The sequence below is a fragment of the Tachyglossus aculeatus genome, chromosome 1 (genome assembly GCF_015852505.1).
Source record: "Tachyglossus aculeatus isolate mTacAcu1 chromosome 1, mTacAcu1.pri, whole genome shotgun sequence".
Lineage (NCBI taxonomy): Eukaryota > Metazoa > Chordata > Mammalia > Monotremata > Tachyglossidae > Tachyglossus > Tachyglossus aculeatus.
The window spans coordinates 94,134,236-94,159,652 of NC_052066.1; the positions used below are offsets into that span (position 1 = coordinate 94,134,236).

Sequence of the window (25,417 nt, forward strand, 5' to 3'; positions counted from 1 at the left end):
TTGGTAGCATTTACTGAGCATCTACTACAGGTAGGGCATTGAACTATGCAGTTGGGACAGTACCATAGGGACTACATCAAAGTAGCATTAATAGTATTTATTAAATGCTTACTATGTGCATAGCACTGCACTAAACATTGGGAGAGTATATATAGGCTGGCATTAGACACAATTCCTGTCCTTTCAGGGGCCCACAATCTCAACCATGTACTTCTTTCCCAGTACTTACAGCAGGATTTTGCTCACAACAGGTACTTAATAAATATTACTTCCACTACCAGAGAGTTACAAGACACATTCCCAGACTTTAAGGAGTTCATAATATAGTCTAGGGATGCAGCGTGGCTCAGTGGAAAGAGCACGGGCTTTGGAGTCAGAGGTCATAGGTTCAAATCCAGGCTCTGCCAATTGCCAGCTGTGTGGCTTTGGGCAAGTCACCTAACTTCTCTGTGCCTCAGTTACCTCATCTGTAAAATGGGGACTAAAACTGTGAGCCCCCTGTGGGACAACCTGATCACCTTGTAACCTCCCCAGTGCTTAGAACAGTGTTTTGCACATAGTAAGTGCTTAATAAATGCCATCATTAGTCTATTGGGAAAGAACATGGGCCCTAGAGTCAGGAGACCTGGGTTCTAGTCCTATTTAGCTCTTCCACTGGCCTGCTGGTGACCATGGGCAAGTCATTTAACCTATCTCTGCTTCATCTTCAGATGAAGATAAAAATCCCCTCCTGTCTTTGACAGGGGTAAGATTTTGAAAAAACTACAGAAAACTCTGCTATTATCTCCCAGAAAGGTGCCCTGGGGTGGAGACACATAATTATCTTGCGGTTGAATGACACAAGGCCCGATCCTCCCTACCATCATCAACATCATCATCAATCGTATTTATTGAGCGCTTACTGTGTGCAGAGCACTGTACTAAGAGCTTGGGAAGTACAAACTGGCAACATATAGAGACAGTCCCTACCCAACAGTGGGCTCAGTGAAGGACACATGAAGACAGACTGTGGTCTCATCTTTCATAGTGAAACCCATTCAGTGGTATTTTTTGAGTGTTGTACAATCAATCAATTGTATTTATTAAGTACTTACTGTGTGCGGAGCACTGTACTAAGTGCTTGGGAGAGTACAATAAAACAGAGTTGATAAACACGTTCCCTGCCCACAGTAAGCTTACAGTCTAGAGGGGGAGACAGACATTAATGTAAATAAGTAAATTACAGATTTGTATATAAGTGTTGTGGGACTGAAGGGATGGTAAATAAAGGGTATAAATTGAAGTGCAAAGGTGATACAGAAGGGAGTGGGAGAAGAGGAAATGAGGTCACAGTCAGGGAAGGCCTCTCGAAAGAGATATGCTTTTAATAAGGCTTTGAAAGTTGCGAGAGTGATCGTCTGTCATATATGAACTGGGAGGGAGTGCCAGGACAGATGCTGGATGTGGGCAAGGGGTGATTGGCAAGATATATGAGATCAAGGTACAATGAGTAGGTTGGCATTAGAAGGGTGATGTGTGCGGGCTGGGCTTCAGCATAAAGTCAGGTAAGTAAGGTAGGAGGGGGCAAGGTGAATACTTTAGAGCTGAGAGCAAGGAGATTCTGCTTGATGGTTAGGTGGATGGGCAACCACTGGAGGCTCTTGAGGAGTGGGGAAGCATGTATTGAACAATTTAGTAGAAAAATGATCCAGGCAGCAGAGTGTAGAATGGAGAGGCAGGAGGCATGGAGGTCAGCAAGGAGACTGATGAAGTAATCAAGGCAGGATATGACAGATGGTTGAAATGAAGTGGGAGCAGTCTGGATTGAGAGGAAAGGACATATGTTAGTGATGTTGCTAAGGTTGAACCAACAGGATTTGGTGACAGATTGAATATGTGGGTTGAAAGAGATGGATTAGTTGAGGATAATGCCAAGGTTATGGGCCTATGAGACGGAAAAGATGGTAGTGTTTTCTACATTAATTCATTCATTCAACTGTATTTATTGAGTGCTTACTGTGTGCAGAGCACTGTACTAAGCACTTGGGAAGTACAAGTTGGCAACATAACAGTGATGGGAAAGTCAGGGGCAGGACAGAGTTTGCGTAGCAATATGTTTGAGATGTCAGTGGGATAGCCAAGGAGATGTGTCCAGAAGGCAGGAGGAAATATGAGAGTTTAGAGAAGGAGAGAGATCAAGGCTGGAGATGTAGATTTGGGAATCATCCGCATAGAGATAGTAGTTGAAGCCATGGGAGCTAATGAGTTCTCCAAGGGAGTGGGTGTACATGGCGATTAGGAGACCCAGGGCTGAGCCTTGAGAGACTCCTTCAGTAGGGGGTGGGAAGCAGAGAAGAAGCCCATGAAAGAGACTGAGAGTGAGAAGCCAGAGAGATAGGAGGAGAAACCAGGAGAGAACAGTACTAGCGACATCAATTTTGGGTAATGTTTCCAGGAGAAGGTGATGGTCAACAGTGTCGAAGGCAGCTGTGAGGACAAGGAGGCTTAGGGTGGTGTAGAGGTCATAGGATTTGACAAGAAGGAGTTCATTTGTGACTTTTCAGAGGGCAGCTTTGGTGAAGTGAAGTGGGCAGAAGCCAGATTGGAGGGAGGCAAGGAGAGAATTGGAAGAGAGGAAGTGGAGCAGATGTAGACAACTTGCTCAGAGAATTCGGAGGGGAATGGTAGGAGGAATATGGGGCAATAATTGGTTAGTAAGTCATATTTACTGAGCACCTACTGTATGCAGAGCATTGTACTAAGTGCTTGGGAGAGTACAGTGCAATGATAAACAGAGATATTTTCAGCCCACAACGTGCTTACAGTTTAGAAGGAGAGTTGGGATCTAGGAAGATGTTTTTTTACATTGGGGACACATGAGCATGGTTAAATGCAGTGGAGAATAATAATGATAATTATGGTGTTTGTTAAGCGCTTACTATGTGCCAAGCACTGTCCTAAGCACTGTTCTATGTGCTTGGGTAGATACAAGGTAATCAGGTTGTCCCACATGGGGCTCATAGTCTTAATCTCCATTTTACAGATGAGGTAACTGAGGCAAAGAGAAAGTAAGTGGCTTGCCCAAGGTCACACAGCTGACAAGTAGCAGAGCCGGAATTAGAACCCACATCCTCTGACTCCCAAGCCCATGATCTTTCCACTAAGCCATGCTGCTCCACCAAACCAAGCTGAAGAAGCTACTGGAGAATGAACAGTTGAAGATGGAGATCAGGGAGGGAAGAAGAGAGAGGGAGAAGCATTTTGATAAGGTGTGAAGAGATGAGGACAGAGGCACAGGTGAAAGGGTTGGAATTTGAGGGGAGGTAGGAAATTTCCTCTTGCTGGAAAAGATGGGAGAATTGAAGAAAGAGCAGAAAGAGGGAGGAACTGGAGAGGAGCAAGGGAGCTTTTAGGGGGATAACACCTATGGTTTCATTTTTCTCCATAAAGGATGTGGCCAGGTCATTAGGGGCAAGAGATGAGGAAGGCTGGGGGACAGAGGGTTTGAGGAGGGAGTTAAACACCTGAAATAACTGAGGAGGGCAATGGGCATGGGAGTCAATAATGATGGAGGAATAATGTTGCCAGGCAGAGGAGAGGGCAGAGGCGAAGATGAACTTGAGGTGGGCAAGGACGGCCTGATATCTACTTCCCTGTACTAGGTGTTTGGGAAGTACAGAATAAAGGTGAGATATGTTTCCTGGAGTTTATATGCCACCGAGGGGGGCAAACATAAACATATTTATAACTAAAATGGTCAAAATAAATCAAACGGGTAGACAATTATTCATGAATGTGAAGAAGGGTGCATATAAATTCACAACAGTTAGAGTTGGTTGAAGGATTGATATGGCTCAGGGTGCTGGAAAATTAATAGTGGAAAACTAGTTGGAGGAGGTGGGATTTAAGGAGGGACTTGAATGTGGGGAGAACTGTAGTCAGTTTGATGTGGGGAGAGAGGGAAGGCATTCCAAGCCAAGGAAACACTGTGAGCAAGGGGACAGAGTGAGGAGAATAATGAGGTACAGCTAGAAGGTTGGCTTGGGAGGAATAAATCAATGAATGAATCAATGAATCAATCAATCAATCAATGGTATTTGCTAAGTGCTTACTCTGTGCAAGACACTGTTCCCCCCTATAGACTATAATCTTGTTGTGGGCAGGGAATATGTCTCTTTATTGTTGTATTGTACTCTCCCAAGAGCTTAGTTCAGTGCTTTGCACTTGGTAAGCACTCAACAAATATGACTGAATGAATGAATGAATGAACAAAGTATTTGAATGAAGACAACAGGTAGGGGAAGAACTAGTGAAGAGAGCAAATAAGTGAGGTAGGGCAAGATGATGGAGAGCTTTGACTGGCACCCTCTTCTCTGGGTACTGAAATCAGTCAATCAATCAATCAATGGTATTTGCTAAGCACTTACTATATGCAGAACACTAATAATAATAATAATAATAATAATAATAATAATAATAATAATAATAATAATAATAATAATATTGGTATTTGTTTAGCAGTTACTATGTGCCAAGCACTAGAGTAAGCACTGGGGTGCAAACAAGCAAATTAGTTTGAACAGACACTGTCCCACATGGGGCTCACAATCTTAATTCCTATTTTATAGATGAGGTAACTGAAGCACAGAGAAGTGAAGTGATTTGCCCAAAGTCACACAGCAGACGTGTGGCAGAGCCGCATTAGACCTCAGGTCCATCTGACTCCCAGGCCCATATTCTATCCATCAGGCCACACTTGGGAGAGTACAATACAAAATAATTACCAGACTAGTTCCCTGCCCATAATGCACTTACAGTCTAGAGGGGGAGACAGATACTAATATGAATCAATAAGCCAAAAGTGGCAACCAACCACACGCTTCCGATGAAAACCCCATTTCCAACAGGACTGGCCCCCTCCAACCTGACACACACACCTGAAGGAGCCTTTGCTGCCGAATTTGCTGCTGTCTCTGTCTCATCTGGTCTTGAGGCAGTGGCACTGAGTTTAGGTTTGGATGCGATGTGGTTGTCGCTGTTGTCAGCACAGCATCAAGTCCCCCTCCAACTAGAGGGCTTTGCTGCAAAGGCTGGTGGGTCAGTCTGAAAAACAGAAAGACATTTCATAGTTGATTGATCAGTTTTCAGGACAGACCATTTTTGGGTTGCGATTGGAGCATTCGTATCTCTGAACCCCCTCGGTGGGAAACACATTGCAACTGGGTGAAGCAGCATGGCTAAGTGGAAAGAGCACAAGCCTGGGAGTCAGAGGACATGGGCTATACTCCCAGGACTGCCAAATGCTTGACTTTGGGCAAGTCACTGAACTTCTCTGTGCCTCAGTTCTCCTGTTCTCCCTTCTGTGAGCCCCATGTAGGACAGAGATTGAATCCAACCTAATTCAGTATACCTACCCCAGCACTCAGAACTTGGCTTGACACATAGTAAGAGCTTAACAAATATCATAAAAACAACCCAAAAAACTGCATAGGTAAAATGCCATGAAATTCCATGTGGAAAAATAAAAAAATGACAGAGTCACCTCAAAGACATTTATTGAGGGAACTAGAACAGGGGAACACGGTGGATCTACTTGTGTTTTTATGAATCAGTGGAAAAGAAAGTGAAATATTCTTATTCAATTATATCTTTCTGCAAACTGAGCCTGGTGGAGTGGCATCACAATTATCCCTTGTTCCAGAGGGAGCAAATTGGAGCCCCAGATGTCCCTGGTAATAATAATAATAATAACAACAGTGGTCTTTGGTAAATGCTATGTACCAGGCACTGTACTAAGTGCTGGCAGGCAGGGGCGGGGGGATACAAGCAAATTCAGTTGGACACAGTCCTTGTCCCACATCGAGCTCACAAACTTAATCTCCACTTTACAGATGAGGTAACCAAGGCACAGAGGAAGTAAAGTGACTTACCCAAGGTCACACACCAGACAAGTGGCATGGCCGGGATTAGAACCCAAGTCCTTCTGACTCCCAGGTCCATGCTCTAACCACTAGGCAAAGCTGCTTCTCCTTTGATCTGGTGCAGCTGACTGGACTAAAAGGAGATGCCCCTGCTTACAGATGTGCTCGCTATTATAGACTAAGCCAGATTTACTGACTTGCCAGTTTAGGTCAACCCTGACTCTGATGACTGATGTTGTCAAGAGGTAGTCAGGTCCTACACTGCAATTTGTCAAATATTGACTTATAAAAGACTGTAATAATAATAATAATAATGATTGCATTTGATTAGCCCTTACTATGTGCAAAGCACTGTTCTAAGCACTGGAGTAATAATAATGATAATAATAATGATGGTATTTGCTAAGCGCTTACTACGTGCAAAGCACTGTTCTAAGTGCTGGGGAGGTTACAAGGTATCATGTTGTCCCCTCTGGGGCTCACAGTCTTAATCCCCATTTTATAGATGAGGTAACTGAGGCTCTGAGAAGTTAAGTGACTTGCCCAAGGTCACACAGCAGACATGTGGCAGAGTTGGGATTCGAACCCATAACCTCTGATTCCCAAGCCTGGGCTCTTTCCACTGAGTCACGCTGCTTCTCAAGCTTAGCCTCTCCTCTCCCCTTTTCCAGTAGGCTAAGAGTAAATTCCTTACTGCCTAGCGAGTTGTGTGACATAGGATAAAAAAATGAACTTTGCTAAATTGTCTTAGGACTGATGCTAAGCAGACCTAACTCTAAATTCCATTTCAGAGTCGGAATCGGTGCTACAGAGTTCCTGAAATTGAATGCGGAGAATGGAACCGTCAGAACCTTACCGCTGGGGGCCCGTCAGAGGCTGGAGGTAGGCCGCAGCCTGCTGCTGAATGTACCCGCTCGGTGGCTGCTGCTGCATCTGCCTCAGCCTTTCCATCAGCGCGGGACTGGAATGCGAGGGAGGATACACTCTGGGATTGTAGCCAGGAGAGAGGACCACATTTCCAGTCTGCTGCTGTTGCTGTTGCTGAGGCTGCAAGGGCATCTGAGTGCTGTACATCGTGTATCCATGGGGCATGGACTACAGAACACAGGCCGAGACAGAAACGCAGCCTGTCGGTGATTGTTGTCCCTACCTCCAGGACTAGGTTGGCCGGACACACAGGAAACATCGGTTTAATTCTCAAATGCCAGTTGCCAATCCTAATTCTAAATGAATATTCCCTCTCTCTCTATTTGGACCAAATTGGTTTATGGTGAGAAAACTCACATGACTATGCCTGCTGTGAAGACAGTTGATCTTTTTCGCCCTCACAATCCTGGAAATTTATCTTTCATCTACACTGAGACCCCATGTGAACCAAGAAACTTTTAAATGCTTTTAAAGGCTTTGTGGGGAACAACTCTTGAAGGACTGAGTGTTTTGATAACCATTATCATCCAACATCAATATTCTGCATCTACTTTGAGGCTTTTATCCAAGAATCACAAAAGATTTTCAACATTTAAAATTCACTCATCCTCAGAACACCCAGCATGGTGCATTGGTGACCACTTTAGGCCCGATTTAGTCAAAGGAAATAATGTTGGTGTAACTCCAACTATTGAAAAATGAAAAACTATCAAATGAACTGAACTGAACAAAATCTCTATTGATTTTTTCTGGGCATCTCTCTCAAGTCTTAATATCTATCTCCCTCTGGTCTCTAGAGAACATGGAGGTAGGCAAATTACTTAAGGAGGCCAGAAATCAGTTATTGACCCTCGCCAACACTTACACAGCCAAAGATAAGAAAAGTCAAACAGACGGCCCACATTCACTCAGCAAGCCAGACACTGACCTGGATAAAGAAAGCAGGTCTTGTGGTACCCCAAGGTTTTCAACCTCTTCAAGTCAACTGAGGTACACACACCTCCCTTTCAAGTTTGCTTCCCCTAACTGGGCTTCTCTCTACCCAGAACTCCCCAGCCTACCAATGGGTATTTATTGACTGCTTACTATGTGCAGAGTACCATGTTAAGCACTTGGGAGAGTACAACAGAATTAACCTACACACACACACACACCCTTCACTCTCACACATACCCAGAAATACAATCCAGTGTTGATCTCCTGGGAAACAGAGAGCAGCAGTATAGTCAGAGCAGATGTCAAGAGAAAACAACTCCACCAAGACTCAAAGACCACAGCACTGAAAAAGGCATTTTCTTCTCATCTTCTTCTGCAAACTCCTTGCTGAATCCCATCTCCATAGTTTCCATTATACAGCTCCACTGTCTGCCATTCTGACTAAACTCGCTACAGTGCTTTAATATACCCCACAGAATATGTTTACCCTTGGTTGAAAACCTTTACCCTAGACCATCTAAGCCCCCAAATCACTAGTGCATTGACAAATACATATAAGGTAAAATGCAAACTACCTGTGCTTGCTGCAACCCTGGATACTGGGGAAGCTGGGAAGATGGTCGAACTTGTTGAGCAAAAATAGCAGCTTGGTCTATTGGCTGGCTCTGAAAAACAAACCATATGAAAGCTTAACATTTCCAATAATTTGCTTTATTCTTCTTACATCTGGTCATCCATCCCAACAACTCATGCAGTAAAGTCTTGTTGAATGAATGAAATGAACATCTTTCCAACTTCCCTCTTCCAGGACTCTATTCTGGGAAAATAAAACTTTGGCCACTTATTTCCTTGAATCTTACTGTGGTTGCAGGCTCGCAGCTTGTCTGGTGGAAAAAGTACTACTTCTTGTAGTTAAAAGACCTGGGCTCTAGTCCCGGTCCTGCCCGTAACTGACTAATGTAGGAGAAGCTCACACACAAATTTCACAACAGTGCTGCTTCCTCAATTGCTCTTGACACTCTATGCCCCAGCAGAAACAAGGTTGGCAAGGATGAGACAGCACAGGTGAGGCTGCGCCATCCACTGACACTATAATCTATTCCATCGCACAGGGTCTCAATCTTGAAATCTCAGGACTAAGTCCATCCACTGTTCCTGATGGGACATGCCATCATCACTACAGACATGCAGGGTTGAATTTTGCTCAAGAAAATCTCAAGTTTAGTTCCACGGGGTCACACAGACCTATATCGATACCCACACACAGTGGCAGAAATAACTGATTTGCTCAGCAGAAATGTCCTGGAGACTATTTGGCCAAGGGTAAAGAGTTATAAACCTGGGAGTCAGAGTTGGGTTCCAATCCCGGCTCTGCCCCGGCCTGCTGTGTGACCTTAGGCAAATCACTTAACTTTGTAACTCAGTTTCTTCAACTGTAAAATGAGGATGAAATACCTATTTTCCAACTTTCTTAGAATGTGAGCTCCATGCGGGATAGGGTCAGTGTCCAGCCTGATTCACTTGTATCTACACCAGTGCTTGAAAAGGGCTTGAAACATAATACGTGCTTAACAAATATCATGAATATTAGATTCATTGTTGCATTATCATTGCTATTATTAATAAACACTAGGATTACAACAGATCCCGTCAGGGAAAGGATCTCTAAAGAACCAAACTCTAGCCACAGAATCCTTCCTTGAGAAATAGATCTGAATATAGGTGGCCTCCTATTTCCTTATTCAACGTAAAACAACTTTTAGAAGTATCCACAAGAGGACTAATTTCGCCTCAAGAAAGAATGGCTAAAAGGGAAGAAAAAATCATCACCATAAATAACTAAAGATGAAAAAGACATTGACCTTTACCTACAACCACATTCACAATGTAAAATTGTTTCTATCTCTCTGATCTCAAGTGACAGAAGAAAAGGCTTTGAATGAGGTATCAACTAATCCACTGAAATCAACTCTGGATTACAATGAGAAAAATTAGCACTTGATTTATAGTTTTCATTAAAAAAACAGTCTGTGTCACAGTAGCACCACTCAGTGGCAGAAGAAGGCTGCTAAGGAAATAACTGAACATGTGTTTTAGGATTTAAGTAATTTAAATGGTAATTGGCAGTAGCACCCATCAACAGGTGAAGAAACAAGCTAATTTACTGGCATCTCTTCCTTCACTCGGACATATGTTCAGCATGGTTACAGGTTGGTAGGTAGTTTTGCCTCATAGGTAATTTTAAAAAAACAGATGAACGACAAAAGAACAATGAATAATCCCCATAGCGAGGCTTTCGTCTTCTCCTGAACAGAATAGATATGTCCATCAGAAGAGATACAACCATCATAGCTGGGGCAGGGTGGAGGGAGAAAATGATAATATAAAGAAGTCAGGGTCACTGGAGCTGCAGAGACCTGGATTCAAGAGTTGGAGAAAGCAAGAGGAAGGGGACCCAAGCAGGAGGAAGATCTGGAAAAGACCAGACAGTTTTGGGTCAGGGAGCAGGAAATATATCTGCTATATTGTACTCTCCCAAGCACTTAGTACAGTGCTATGCACACAGTAAGTGCTCAATAAATACAAATGACTTACTGACTGACATAAGCCACCTGGTTTTAGAGGCTGTTGAACCTAGCACTTCCTAGAAGCATTTTGTCCTGGATATGGCAAATCCCCGGACACAGGAGGCCCCGGGAAAGGATAGGGGAGGATGGGCCCCAGGAAACAAAGGGAAGGGAGGCCTAGATGACAGAGGAGAAGAGGGCAGAAGATTCACAGGTAAGAGGGCAAAAGAGAGGGGAGAAAGGCAGAGCAGATGGACTGTGGTAAAGGAGACAAAGGGGGCAGTAAGAGAGAGGGGGCATTTACTGAGCACTTACTATGTGCAAAGAACTGTTCTAAGCGCTGGGGAGGTTACAAGGTGATCAGGTTGTCCCACGGGGGGCTCACAGTCTTCATCCCCATTTTACAGATGAGGTAACTGAGGCACAGAGAAGTGAAGTGACTTGTCCAAAGTCACACAGCAGACAAGTGGTGGTGTTGGGATTTGAACCCATGAGCTCTGACTCCAAAGCCCGTGCTCTTTCCACTGAACCACACAGGAGCCTGAGAAGAGGAGGGTATATGAGGGGAAGGGGACACTATGAGCTCGTTGTGGGAAGGGATTGTCTCTATTGCTGTATTGTACTTCCCCAAGTGCTTAATACAGTGCTCTGCACACAGTAAGCACTCCATAAATACGATTGAATGAATGACAAGGGAGATGCGGGTGACAAATATTTGAATGAGAGAAGAAAACTAGGAGGTGGATGAGATGGAAGATGATGTATAGAACCTCGATGAAACTGAAGAGGATGACATATTTCCATGGCAAAAACTCTGAAAATTAATGTTAATCCCTTATATTTAGAAGATGACCTTTCTATATAGTGACATTTTCAAAACGGAGAACATGCTTAATTAAATGCTCACTGTCTTAATGTAAATTTATTAATTTCATTTTCTCCAAATATTGAAAATTTTTAAGTAGGTCTACATCACCTTATTTAACACCACCATGTTCCATGATGGCACTGATTTCATTCACTGGCACTCCAACCCTCTCTAAAACGGCTAGAGTAATTCCTCTCAGATTATTTTCAACCCAGTTTACACACCATCGGTTCTACCATTTTTCTTGGGCTCCTAATATTTCCAGAAAATATCCCCTAAATTTGAAATTTCCTTTTATCCAAATTATTCCCTTTTCACTATAGCCCCTCCTCCAAAACCACCCCCCAAACCCACTGTGCCAGAAAACTCATTATGCACACTCACCAGTTAGCCAATACAAGCCTAATCTGGATAAATGGAAAGAACAGTTTGCACAATTGAACATAAATGGACATGCATTGAGGGTCAAACTCCTCTTTTTTTCTGTAGCTTGATTTTTTTATGAGAACAACAATCAGTGCCACTCCTGAGTCAGATCCATGGCCCAACCAGTCAAGTCTTCCAATTCTGACAGTGACAACAAAATGCACTCCTATACATTGAGTCCTAATAGTTAGGGAGAGAGCCTCTGATATCCTGACATTTTGCCTCTACACTCCAACTTCCCCCATCGTAATCCCCTCATCCTATCACCTCTTGAAGCTGTTGGTATTTTCAGCCTGAACACCAGCTACCAATACTTGACCTCTGTTACATGAAAAAGTGTTTCTGTAGATTTGAAATTGGCACCTTCAATCTTTAGTGGATGTCCTGCACACTGATATTGAGGGGCACCCAATAATTCTGGTTTCCCTGCCCTCATTTTCCAGGATTTCATAAACTTCAATCATGTCTCCTCAGCTTTATTAATTCATTTAATCATATTTATTGAGCACTGTGTGCAGAGCAATCTACTAAGTGCTTGGGAAAATAAACACACACATCCCCTGCCCACAATGAGGTTTAATCTTTCCAGACTAAAAAGTTCTAAATTTTTTTCTGCCTGTCATTACTTAGCATCATTCGCCCGATTTTACCCAAACATTCTTCAACGGTATTCTGCCTTCTGAAATGCAGGGACCAGATTGCAGGCAGTATTCTAGGTGCGGGCATGTAAGGACAATAATTCAAATGTAGTGGCAAAACTCTGCCTTCTGTTTGATTTTCTATCTTTTTCCAGTTCAGGGAAGCAGCGTGGCCTAATGGAAAGAACATGGACCTGAAAGTCGGAGGACTTCGATTTGAATACTGACCCCGCCAACTGCTTGCTGTGTGACCTTGGACAATTCACTTAACTTCTCTGTGCCTCAGTTTCATAATCTCTAAATGGAGTTTAAATACCTGTTCTCCCTCCCACTGATACTAAGAGTCAATGAACTATGTCTGACCTGATTATCTTGAAGTCAACCCCAACACTCAGAACACTGCTTGGCACAGAGTAAGTAATAATAATAGCAATAATGATAGTATTTGTTAAGTGCTTACTATATGCCAAGCACTGTTCTAAACATGGGGTAGATATGAGGTTATCAGGTTGTCCCACGTGGGGCTCACAGTGTTAATCCACTTTTTACAGATGAGGGAACTGAGGCACAGAGAAGTTAAGTGACTTGCCCAAAGTCACTCAGCTGATAACTGGAGGAGGCAGAATTAGAACCCACAACCTCTGACTCCCAAGCCCGTGCTCTTTCCACTAAGCCATGCTGCTTCCCCATGCTGCTTAACAAACACGAAAATTATTATTACTATATTAGTTTCATTCCAAATTAGCTTGGATAATCAGTTTTCTATGGTTAATTTCACTACCTTGGTAGTCTCCCCTCTCTCGTATTATTTTGCTCTAACTTTGTATTCCCTTTCATTCTGTATTTGGTATATATCTGCAGATACCAGAGTTTTTTGATGTAATAGCCACTTTCAATTGAGTTTTGAGAAATAATAATAGATGCCTTAGGAATACTGTGTCCAGCCAGCAGACAGCTTTCAAAACACCTGGACCTCCAAGCTGTTCTTCATCATGTCTGGCTCCTTTCATTAACTGAGCAATGGCAGAATGCTTCCTCTAAGTCAACATGACCATACCTTCAAAATGACTCCATCGTCTCTAGACTGGAAGGATCAAAAAGTCATTGGCCCTTTGGCTTCCTAACTGGTTGGATCTCCTTCTTGCCAAATCCAATGGCCTCTACTCCATCCTAGTCTTTCTTGACCCTTCAGCTGCCTTTGACACCGTTGACCATCCCCTTCTCCTGGAAATATTAATCAACCTTGACTTCACTGATATTGTATTAGATCTCCTTCTATCTCTCCAGCTGCCCAATCTTGGTCTGGGCTTCTCCTCTGCTTTCCAATCCCTTATTGTGGGAGTCCCTCAAGGCTCAGTTCTGGGTCTCCTTCTGTTCTCCATCTACACCCCCTCCCTTGGAGAACTCAATCGCTCCCATAGCTTCAACTACCATCACTACACTGATGACTCCAAAATCTACAACTCTAGTCCCGATCTCTCTCCAGTCTCACATTTCTCCCTGCCTTCAGAACATGTCTACTTGAATGTCCTGCTGACACCTCAAACTTAACATGTCCAAACCAGAATTCTTTATCTTCCCAACAAAACTATGTCCCCTGACTGGCTTTCCCATCACTGTGCACAGCACCACCATCCTCTGTATCTCAAAAGTCTGGAAGCTTGGTGTTATCCTCAACTCAGCTTTCTCACTTAACCCACATAGTCAATCTGCCACCAAATCCTGTTGGTTCAACCTTCATAACCTTGCTAAAATCACCCCTTCCTCTCCATCCATGGTAGCAGTTTGTTACCATGCTAAGCAAAATTCTTATCCTTTCCTACCTTGACTTCTGCATCAGGCTCCTTGCTCACCTCTCTGCCTTCTGAATCTCCCTACTCCAGTCCACACTTCACTCTGCTGCCCGGATTATTTTCTACAAAACTGTTCAGTCCATGTTTCCCTATTCCTCATGAACCACCACTGGTTGCCCATTCATCTCTGCATCAACCAGAAACTCCTCACCATTGGCTTTAAAGCTCTAAATCACCTTGTTCTCTCCTACCTTACCTCCTTGAGTTCCTACTATAACCCATCCCATGCACTTCACACCCCTAATGCCAACCTACTCACTCTACCTCAATTTCATCTATCTTGCCACTACCGTCTTGCTCACATTCTGCTTCTAGTCTGGAACACTCTCTCTCTTCATATTCAACAGACTATCCCTCTCCTCTCCTCACCTTCATAGCCTTATTTAGGGCACATTCCCTCCAAGAGACCTTCCCTAACTAGGCCCTCATTTCCTCTTCTTGTACTTCCTTCTGCATTACTTTTATACTTGGATTTGCACCATTGCTTCACCCCTCCCTCAACCCCACAGCACTTACGTGCATACCTCTAATTTATGTATGTAAATTAGTGTTTGTCTCCTCTAGATTGTGGGCTCTTTGTGGGCAGGGAATATGACTACCTACTCTGTTGTATTGTCCTCTTCCAGGTACTTAGTACAGTGCTATGCACACAGTAAATTCTCAATAGAAATATGATTGACTGATTAAGCTCCTTATGGGGAGGGATCATATCTACCTACTCAATTGCCCTGCAATCTCCCAAGTGCTTTACTAGAGTGGTCTATTTCCTCTAAATGCTCAATAAATGCCATTGCATGATTAAGGGTCAACTGCATTGGCAATATTTTATCCACTGACTCTCTCAAATGTTAAGCAGCTCCTGATCCTAAAGGTTAAACTGAGCAGCCGTACTTGGGTTTGTGAAATTCCTACAGACTTTTCTGGGCACTTGAACTGTATCAAAGGTGTCTGCCAGGGAATAAAAATTCCAGAAGTGACCTTCCTTCAATATATGAACAAATGGAAAGGAAGCAGTAGCATTCTTCTCCATCATGGAGTAAAAATGATGGAATCTGTTATATGTTAAGTTGTCTGTGGAATAATTTGATTTATGTTTGTGCTTGTGAATTACACTGTTTTTACTCTATATTGTTGTTGGGTTCATGTTACCAGCTCATTACTTGATTCTGAAATCTGCAATTCATTTAAAAGACAACATGCGTTCTTAGCTGGGGCAGCAGGTGGTCCCACCACAGTCCTGCATGCACGGGATTCGGGCATCAGAGGATCGCATGGGACATACATGAGATGCAATTTTCCTCTTTTTGATGATTTGGGATGTGGGGGATGAGATGGAAAGAGGATTTTCCATAACCTTTCACCCGTCATCAGGTCCATGAAAGCAACATGCCCATGCGTGTCTCTGCTAGTGACAGAAACTGCACTGATGTGCCATTCAGACCTCAAGAATGCACAGTTTTTCAGAAACAGCTTGGGGGATGGAGGTGAATAAGGTAGGTCATGCTGAAAAAAAGCCATGGGCACAGAAACTATATTGCCTTCTATAGTCTTAGAAATCTTCGATGAGGAAGTGCAAGTATCCAAATGCAGGCATTTTCTAAATGACCCAAACCCTCCCAGACAGCAGTGAGGTGAGTGTGTTAGTTTATCTGCATGCATGCTAACTCGACTGAGGATAGAATCACAGGTTAAACAATATTAAATGGTTTCTTCATTTCTGTGCTTAATAAAAGTGTTGCAAAGGAACAAAAAAAATTAATGACAGCGGAGTGGTTACCATTATGTTGTCAAAGTCATCCTGAAGGGTAACAGCAGAGTTACAGAAGTCCTATAGAAAGGGGACATCAAAAAAATGGCAGACAGTACATGTAAAAATATTGATACCCTGCTTGGATAAACAGCAATTGCTCAGACCATAACACACGTAAAATGAAACAGCCCCTTTTAACCAATGTCTGTTTGGATCAAGGCTTCATGATATTTGCTCTTTCGCTCCACCCCCAAGTTATTCTTGTGTAAGAGGAATCCCAGACCTATTTCTCTGCTTGGAATCCACTGGAGCTTCCAAGATGGGGTCTCCCAACTTTACTGCCTTAGAATCTCCCATGCTCTGCACTCAGTAAGCGTTCAACAAATACCCTTGATGGATTGATTTATTGGTAGACCCAGGAATGAACCAGTGCAGCCAAAGCCCAGCTAGCTTTCCCAGAGGCATTTGACTGTAGACTGTAAGCTCTAGACTATAAGCTCATTGTAGACAGGGAGTGTGTCTGTTATACTGTTGTATTGTACTCTCACAAGCACTTAGTACAGTGCTGTGCACACAGGAAGAGCTCAAACAGTGCTTTGCACATAGTAAGCGCTTAACGAATACCAAGACTATTATTATTACTATTATTAATAAATACCAATGACTGACTGAAGTAGGAAGAGAGGAGAGAAGTAGCTGGTGAATGAGAATTGTCTACTGGAAGCCTTAGAGCTCAGGCCTGGGAGTAAGAAGGACCTGAGTTCTAATCCTGGCTCCACCACATGTCTGCTGTGTGACCTTGAGTAAGTCACTTAACTTCTCTGGGCCTCAGCTACCTCATCCTTAAAATGGGAAAGCCCCATGAGCCTCATGTGGGAAAGGGACTGTGTCCTTGTATCTACCCCAGTGCTTAGAACAGTGCTTAGCAAATAGTAAGCACTCAACAAGTACCACATTATTTTACTACTATTCTCTTCCTGGGAGCTCTGAGAAATCCTTTTAGGTCCCTGAGTGACAGTGGCAGGTGAGAGAGAGAGAGAGAGAGAGAGAGAGCGAGAGAGAGAGAGAGAGAGAGAGTGTGTGTGTGTGTGTGTGTGTTTTGAGGATGGGGAGTACTCAGAGGGAAGTAAGCTTGGGTCAGGACCCTTAGAAATCACATGTGGGAGGTCAATATGGAGCCAGAACTGAATAGCCTGCATCACCGAGTCATCTTCTCACCGTTGAGAAAAAATGCCACCCCGGGAATTAAACACCATTGAAGTGCTCCCTGAAACCTTGATCCTGGGAAAGTGAACACAAGAGCTGGTCAGTTAAATGAAATTTCTGTAAAATCCTTTCTTGCAAGAGGCAATTCAAAATTGAACACTGTTTGGCTTAATAAGGAGCCCATTGTCAATCCTCATGACTTCCCTGTCCCCCACAAGCCCAGAACAAGAATAGTTTGAACAGTGATGATAGAACAATAATACATGTTCAACCAGGACAAATAATTTGCACTCCTGACTGCACACGTTCAGACGGAGAAATCGTTACTCATTCTACTGAATGCACCTCCTTTCAGAAAGCCAACTGATAGTTATAGCATCGCTACTGCCTGAATTGTTTTTAAATTCAGTGACTTTCATATTTGAGCCAGTACTAATCCAAACACCACCCCCAATAAACACAGACATGGCTAGACAGATTGTGCCTTAGTAGGAAAAACAGAAAGGGTAAGAAATTTGAAATAAATCATTTATATAATATATATAGAATAACAGCATATTAATCACCTGAAAGTTTTAGCACTCAAGTCAGAGCTTAGTGACAAAGAAACTCTTTTATTTGTTCTGTAATTATTCTTTTCAGTGTTCTCTAAGCGTAACTTGTTTGGCCAATTCAATTAGGCACAGCATGGCCTAGTGGAGTCCTAGTGGCCTGGGAGTCAGTAGGATCTGGGTTCTAATCCCCGCTCCACCATTTGTCTGTGTGACCTTGGGCAAGTCATTTAACTTATCTGTGCTTCAGTTACCTCTCGGTAACATGGGAATTAATACTGTGAGCCCCATGTGGGGACATAGACTGTGTCCAACTTGATTAACTTGTATCTACCCCAGCGCTTAGTATAGAGAAGCAGCGTGGTTTAGTGGAAAGAGCTCAGGCTTGGGGGTCAGAGGTCATGGGTTCTAATCCCAGCTCCACCACTTGTCATCTATGTGACTTTGGGCAAGTCACTTCATTTCTCTGGGCCTCAGTTCCCTCATCTGTAAAATGGGGATGAAGCCTGTAAGCTCTACGTGGGACACCCTGATTACCTTGTATCTACCCCAGCACTTAGAACAGTGCTTTTCACATAGTAAGCTCTTAACAAATGCGATCATTATTATTATTACAGTGCCTGGCATACAATAAATGCTTAACAAATATCATAAAAAACCAAAATTTGATAAAAGATAGACACATATGAATATGGATCTACATCTATAGCTGTCCTACATATTCAAAGAAGACACAATTATGAGTACTTGCTTTGCTGAAAAGGCCAATGTAGGATCAAGGGTCCTTGTCATGCTTAAAGTTAGCAACACCTAGCACTCTCTTTTTTGTGCTACCTTATCTCTCATTTCTTACAAAGCATTTACTCCAAGACAGCCTCTCCTTTATTGATAGCAGTGTGCCTTCCAGTTCTGTCCTCATCAACTGCCTCAGGGTTTCTTTCACCATTTCCTGAAAATATTTCCTCTGCCCTTCTTGCTTTTAGTTTCCCAATTTCAGCTCTCCTCACAGCAGCTGTTTAGGTCTCCTGCTGTTGTCCAATCTCTTCATGCATCCCACCAAGCATAGCTGTGTTTAGGTGAGCATAGTTTCTATGCTAAGTGACCGACCACATTCCAGAAGTTCATTGTTTGTGATCTTGTCACTTGATACTGAGTATGGACTGTGAATGCTGTTGCTGAAACTGCTCAAGGAGCTGAATGTGGTGTCCGTGTGGAGTCCAGGTCTCACTCTGTACAGAGGATACTACTGCATGCAATGTTGGGAAAATAATATGGTGGTCCTTTGAGAAAATGAAATAAAGGAGAAGGAAAGGAGAGGAAAGGAAAGGAAAGGAAAGGAAAGGAAAGGAAAGGAAAGGAAAGGAAAGGAAAGGAGAAGTAAAAGGGTCAAAGGTATACAGGAGTTGCTACTATAAAAATGATCAAGATACTACAATATGAAATATTTTTTACCTAAACTGTGAAAGACTGTGTCCAACCTATCTACCCCAGTGCTAAGAACAGTGGTGCTTGGCATATAGTAAAGTTTTAACGAATACTAATAATAAAGGCTTAACAAATACCAATAATATATTTATTATATATATATATTGTATTATAATATATAAAACTGTATCCAACCCAGTTTGCTTGTATCCACCCCAGTGCTTAGTACAGTGCCTGGCACATAGTAAGTGCTTAACAAATAGATAGCATAAATATATATAAATATATTATGAGGTCACCTGGAGCAAAATCCAACATGTTTGAAAAGGCATAATTGGAAGAGAATCATGCCCATTAAAGAATAAACTGCAGGTGGCTTACAAGGGTGCTATACCTCTGAGACCTACAAAGTCTGTTTTGGATTCCCAAACACAAACTCAGATATATTTTCTGGCCTGAAATGACCTCACTGTATTCAGAGTCTCAATGGTTGCATTGAGCCTTTTGCGGTCACTACTAATCCATTCTGGACACTTAAGTAAACAGTTGTGTTTTACAGCCTTGAATCACTATAATCAATCAGTGGTATTTATTGAGTGAGGGCTTACTCTGTGCAGAGACTCTACTAAATGCTTGGGGGAGTATAGTACAACTGAGTAGTAGACACATTCCCTGCCCACAAGGAACTTACAGCCTAGAAGGGCAAACAGACATTAATATAAATAAATAAATTAAGGATATGTACATAAGAGCTGTGGCGCTAAAGGTGGGGTGATTGTCAAGTGTTTAAGGGGAATGACTTGAAGTGCTTAGGTGACACAGAAGGGAGAGGAACTAGGCAAAAAGAAGGCTTAACCAGGAAAGGCCCCATTGAGATGTGATTTTAATTAAGTGAAGTAGTTGTCTGTCAAAATATCACATGTCCAAACAGATAGCACAGCCTATTAGATTCATCCGCTAAAGGCTTTCTAGTGCAATTTGTCGAATGATGAAAAAAGTTATGATGCATATTATTCCTTCCATTAATGCAAATGGTCATCTTAATGCTATTCAGTAATGTCTTCCAGACTGAACAGAATCACTTAGCATTCATGGTGCTTTGATTCACAGGGGGTTATTATACACACAAGCATCCATGAATGCACATAGTTCTATGAACTCTCAAGTCTTCAGGAACACAACCATGTTTATTCAAAACATGGAGTCAGCTGGGGGAAGGGATTATGTCCATTAACTCAACTGTACTCTAGACTGTAAATTCCTTATAAGCAGGGAATGTGCCTGCTCACTCTGTTGTAGTGCTGTGCACATAGTAATGGCTCAATAAATACCATTCATTGATTGTACTACCCCAAAGGCTTAGTACAGTGCACTACAGAGGAAGTGCTGAATAAATATTATTCCTTGATTGGAATAAGTCATGCATTCTTACTACTAGAGAATGACTCTGGCACCAGGAGAAAGCAGGAATAGCTCTGAGGTAAGACTTCTTCTCATTTGAAAAGCTCTGCCTGTCTTGCTGATTGGGCCTCATTCCAAAGGATCCTGGGAAATGTTCACCTCTAACCTCTGGCAAATGTATCTCTGAACAATAGGGGCAACAAGAATACATTGCTACTTCTCTGTCAGTCCCTCTGACCTCAGCTCCAAAACCAATGGGGTCTGAACATTTTCCCAATCAGACCCTGCCCCAGTGTTTAGGTCAGTGCTTGGCATGCACTAAGCATGCAAAGTGGGAAAGTGACTCCAGAGTCTTGAGGAGGGAACTCTATATAGAGCCATCCCAAGGAAATGTACATAGAAACTGGCATTCACCACAAAGACAGAGAGTCAGCTGGCTAACCTCCCAGGGAAACTAAGTGATGCATAGCTGTGGGTTAACGGAGAACATTCATTTATTCATTCATTCAATCATATTTATTGAACACTTACTGTGTGCATAGCACTGTACTATGTGTTTGGAAAGTACAATTTGGCCACAGATAGAGACAATCCCTGCCCAACAACTTGTTCACAGTCTAGAACAGTAACGCTGAACTGATGTTCCACAAAAGAACCAGATCATGGATTAGTGTGGCCTAGTGGCTAGAGCCTGGGCCTGGGAGTGAGAAGGCCCTGGGTTCTAATCCTGCCTCTGCTACTTGTCTGCTGTGTGACCTTGGGCAAGTCACTTCACTTCTCTGTGTCTCAGTTACCTTGTCTGTAACATGGCGATTAAGACTGTGAGCCCCTTGTAGAACAGGGTCTGTGTTCAACCTGATTTGCTTGTATCCACCTTAGCGCTTAGTAGAGTGTCTGGCATATCGTAAGTGATTAACAAATACCACAATTATTATTCTGGCCTATAACATCTGTAGCATTTGCAACCCTTAACTAAGAAAATCCTGGCTGTCTTCTTGTACCCAGAGTATATACTTATGTAATTGTTTGGGGGGAAATTACTGACTCAGTGATTTGCTATCCCTGGGGGAATGTGATTTTGTCACTGTTTCAAATCTCAGAAACCAGCCCCTGGGGGTGCAATACCTATCCAGCTGAAGCTGGGACTCATTCAAAGAGAGGACCCCAGAAATAGAAGGAATGAACAGATAAAGAGGTAGAAAACAGGAAAAAAAGAGGAAAGGACAGCCTAATCTGGCAAACTGTAAAATGAAATGTGTGGACAAAAAGGCTTGCTCCCTTTGCCCGATGAGTAACTTCTCCTCTCTTTTCCTCTCTCTACCTAGGGCCTTCTTCCCACCTGGAAGCAGCATGGCCTAGAGGAGAGAGCACAGGCCTGGGAGTCAAAATGACCTGGGTTCTAATTCTGACTCTACCACTTGTCAGCTGTGTGAACTTGGGCAAATCACTTCACTTCCCTGGGCCTCAGTTACCTCATCTGTAAAATGGGGATTAAGGCTGAGAGTCCTACGAAGGGACAGGGACTATGTCCAACTCAATTACCATGTATCTATGCAGTGCTTAGTACACTGCTTGGCACATAGTAAGCACTAAACAAATACCACAGTTATTATTATTATGTCTAGACAGTGGTGGTGGGCTTCCACCGTCTACATTTAGCAGATCCATTCCACCCTCTCCTCTCGCGCAAGTGCTCGTCATTGCATGACTAGACTTTTGTACTGGCCTCTTCACTGATCTCCCTATTTCCAGGCCTTTGCCGCTTCAGTCCACACTCCAACATGCTAACTTCATCATCTTCCTGAAAGGCACTACCATGCTTTCTGTCTCACAAGCCTGCAACCTTGGTGTCATCCCTGACTCCGTTCTCTCATTCACCACATACATGCAATCCATCACCAAAACCTGCTGGTCTCACCTTCACAACACTACCAAGATCCACCCTTTCCTCTCCATCCAAACCCGCTACCACATTATTACAACTACTCATCCTATCCCTACTGGATTACTGCATCAGCTTTCTTTCTGACCTCCCAACCTCCTGTCTCTCCACTCTTCAGTCTATACTTCACTTACTGCCCAGATTATCTTTCTACAGAAATGTTCTGAGCATGATTCCCCCTCCTCAAAAATCTCCAGTGGTTGCCCAACAACTTCACTCTCTCATTCACCCCTCACATCCAAGCCGTCACCAAAACCTGCGGGTCTCAGCTCCGCAACATTGCCAAGATCCACCCATTCCTCTCCATCCAAACCACTACCCTGCTCGTTCAAGCTCTCATCCTATCCCGTCTGGACTACTGCATCAGCCTTCTCTCTGATCTCCCAACCTTGTGTCTCTCCCCACTTCAATCCATACTTCATGCTGCTGCCCGGATTGTCTTTGTCCAGAAATGCTCTGGGCATGTTACTCCCCTCCTCAAAAATCCCCAGTGGCTACCAATCAATCTGCGCATCAGGCAGAAACTCCTCACCCTGGGCTTCAAGGCTCTCCATCACCTCGCCCCCTCCTACCTCACCTCCCTTCTCTCCTTCTACAGCCCACCCGGCACCCTCCGCTCCTCCACCACTAATCTCCTCACCGTGCCTTGTTCTCGCCTGTCCCACCATCGACCCCCCGGCCCACGTCATCCCCTGGGCCTGGAATGCCCTCCCTCTGCCCGTCCGCCAAGCAAGCTCTCTTCCTCCCTTCAAGGCCCTACTGAGAGCTCACCTCCTCCAGGATGCCTTCCCAGACTGAGCCCCTTCCTTCCTCTCCCCCTCGCCCCCCTCTCCATCCTCCCCATCTTACCTCATTCATTCATTCAACCTCCTTCCCTTCCCCACAGCACCTGTATATGTGTATATATGTTTGTACATATTTATTACTCTATTTATTTATTTACTTATTTATTTTATTTGTGCATATCTATTCTATTTATTTTATTTTGTTAGTATGTTTGGTTTTGTTCTCTGTCTCCCCCTTTTAGACTGTGAGCCCACTGTTGGGTAGGGACTGTCTCTATATGTTGCCAACTTGTACTTTCCAAGTGCTTAGTACAGTGCTCTGCACACAGTAAGTGCTCAATAAATACGATTGATTGATTGATTGATTCATATCAAGGAAAAACTCCTCACTATTGGCTTCAAAGCTCTCTATCACCTTGCCCCCTCCTACCTTACCTCCCTTCTCTCCTTCTTCAGCCCAGCCCGCACACTCAACTCTCTGGTGCTAACCTGCTCACTATGCCTCATTCTCACCTGTCCTGCCGTAGACCACTGGCCCACACAGTAAGCGCTCAATAAATATGATTGAATGAATGAATATGGACGTTGGAGGGGGGGAAGTCGGAGGCTAGGAGGCCAGCAAGGAGATTAATGCTAGACACCCTCAGATTCGCACAGTATTTATGTGTATTTGTTCTATAACATATTATTTAAGCACTAACTCATGTACTTTCCCCCTTTTCTTTCTCATCCTATCTCTAAATTAATGTAATATCTGTTGAACTGTCAGCTCTTTGAAGGGAATGATAATATCTATTAGTTCTATTTCACTCTCTCAATTGTTTAACACAGTGCTCTGCAGAAAGTGCTAAATAAATACTATTGCCTGACTGAAAAGAATATGGCATTTTAAGCACTGCAAAAAATGTGAAAGGATTAATTCTAAGCTTGGGCAAGATTTCCAAGTATTTTTCCCTCTGAAACTTCTAGTAAATTGACTGATTTCAGTGATCACATTAACCATAAATTTGACTTGAGTAATGTTCTCCATGAACCTTAGATTTGGTAGCACAGCTATTAGTTTAAAGCAGCAGATACACAACTGGCCATTTATTTTGCAACTTTATCCCTAAGAACTCAAAAACTCATTCATTCAATCATATTTATTGAGTGTTTTCTGTGCACATAGCACTGTACTAAGTGTCTGGGAGAGTATAATACAACAACTAACAGACACATTCCCTGTCCACAAAGAACTCTACTTCATGAAATGCAAGCACCCGACTGGCTTCATTCATTAACTGAGCTCACTAAAGCATGAATTGTCTTTGGGATTTTAATGCCAGGTGTCTTGCATTATGTTTCAGGACTCAGTTCCCAGCACTGCAGACTTTTCTTGGTTCCTCCATGGGAAACGGCAGGATAGGCCATTTCTAAATAAACCAGGGAATATTTACCTTGTTAGAATTGCAGTTCATCAACTCCCCATTGACTAATGAACCAGTGTTAACAAAATAGTACACATGACAGTCTATTTATTCACTAATGCCCAGAATGCCTTGCAGCTGTCAGCTGGATTTCCTTTTTCAAGCATGCTTCAGTGCAAGGTAAGGTAACACATTTCAGATCATTTAGAAGCAACTGTCGCTACTGATAAATTACCTCATTTCTTTTCTTAAAGTGCTAGGTTCCTAACCTTGGTTAAGGATGACTGAAAGACTAGGGTTTTAAAAGATCTGCACTCGACTTTCGGCAGAAAGCCTTGGGTTGAAAGAAGCCAAGAATTATTTTATGGCAATGAAATCTCAAGTTGCACATTTGTCCTGTGGGTGGAAGGAAAGGGAGAGTATCTACCAGTTGTATTGTACTTTCCCAAGCACTAGAGAAGCAGCTTGGCTCGGTGGAGTGAGCACAGGCTTGAGAGTCAGAGGTCATACGTTCAAATCCTGGCTCCGACAATTGTCAGCTGTATGACTGCGGGCAAGTCACTTAACTTCTCTGTGCTTCAGTTACCTCATCTGTAAAATGGGGATTAAGACTATAAGCCCTACATGGGACAACCTGATCACCTTGTATCCTCCCCAGCACTTAGAACAGTGCTTTGCACATAGTAAGCACTTAACAAATGCCATTATCATTATTATTATTATTATTATTATTACTTAGTACAGTGCTCTGCACATAGTAAGTGTTCAATAAATACAACTGATTGATTGATTATGGGAGAATGGAGTGTATGGAGGTTCATGCCACTAGAGTCTAA

General features: G+C 43.0%; 1 protein-coding gene across 2 annotated transcripts in view; it reads right to left on the reverse strand.

Annotated features, from left to right (window-relative positions):
• Window positions 1–25,417, reverse strand: part of MED12L (mediator complex subunit 12L) — a 535,097-nt gene that overhangs the window by 17,717 nt on the left and 491,963 nt on the right. The window contains exons 36-39 of one of the 2 annotated variants that reach the window (XM_038750921.1): window positions 15,893–15,943; window positions 8,339–8,428; window positions 6,757–6,995; window positions 4,917–5,082 (exon numbers count right to left, since the gene is read on the reverse strand). In XM_038750921.1, the coding sequence (XP_038606849.1) occupies window positions 4,917–5,082; window positions 6,757–6,995; window positions 8,339–8,428; window positions 15,893–15,943 (546 nt within the window). The remainder of the gene's footprint in view (window positions 1–4,916; window positions 5,083–6,756; window positions 6,996–8,338; window positions 8,429–15,892; window positions 15,944–25,417) is intronic. The other variant, XM_038751768.1, reaches the window with a different exon arrangement.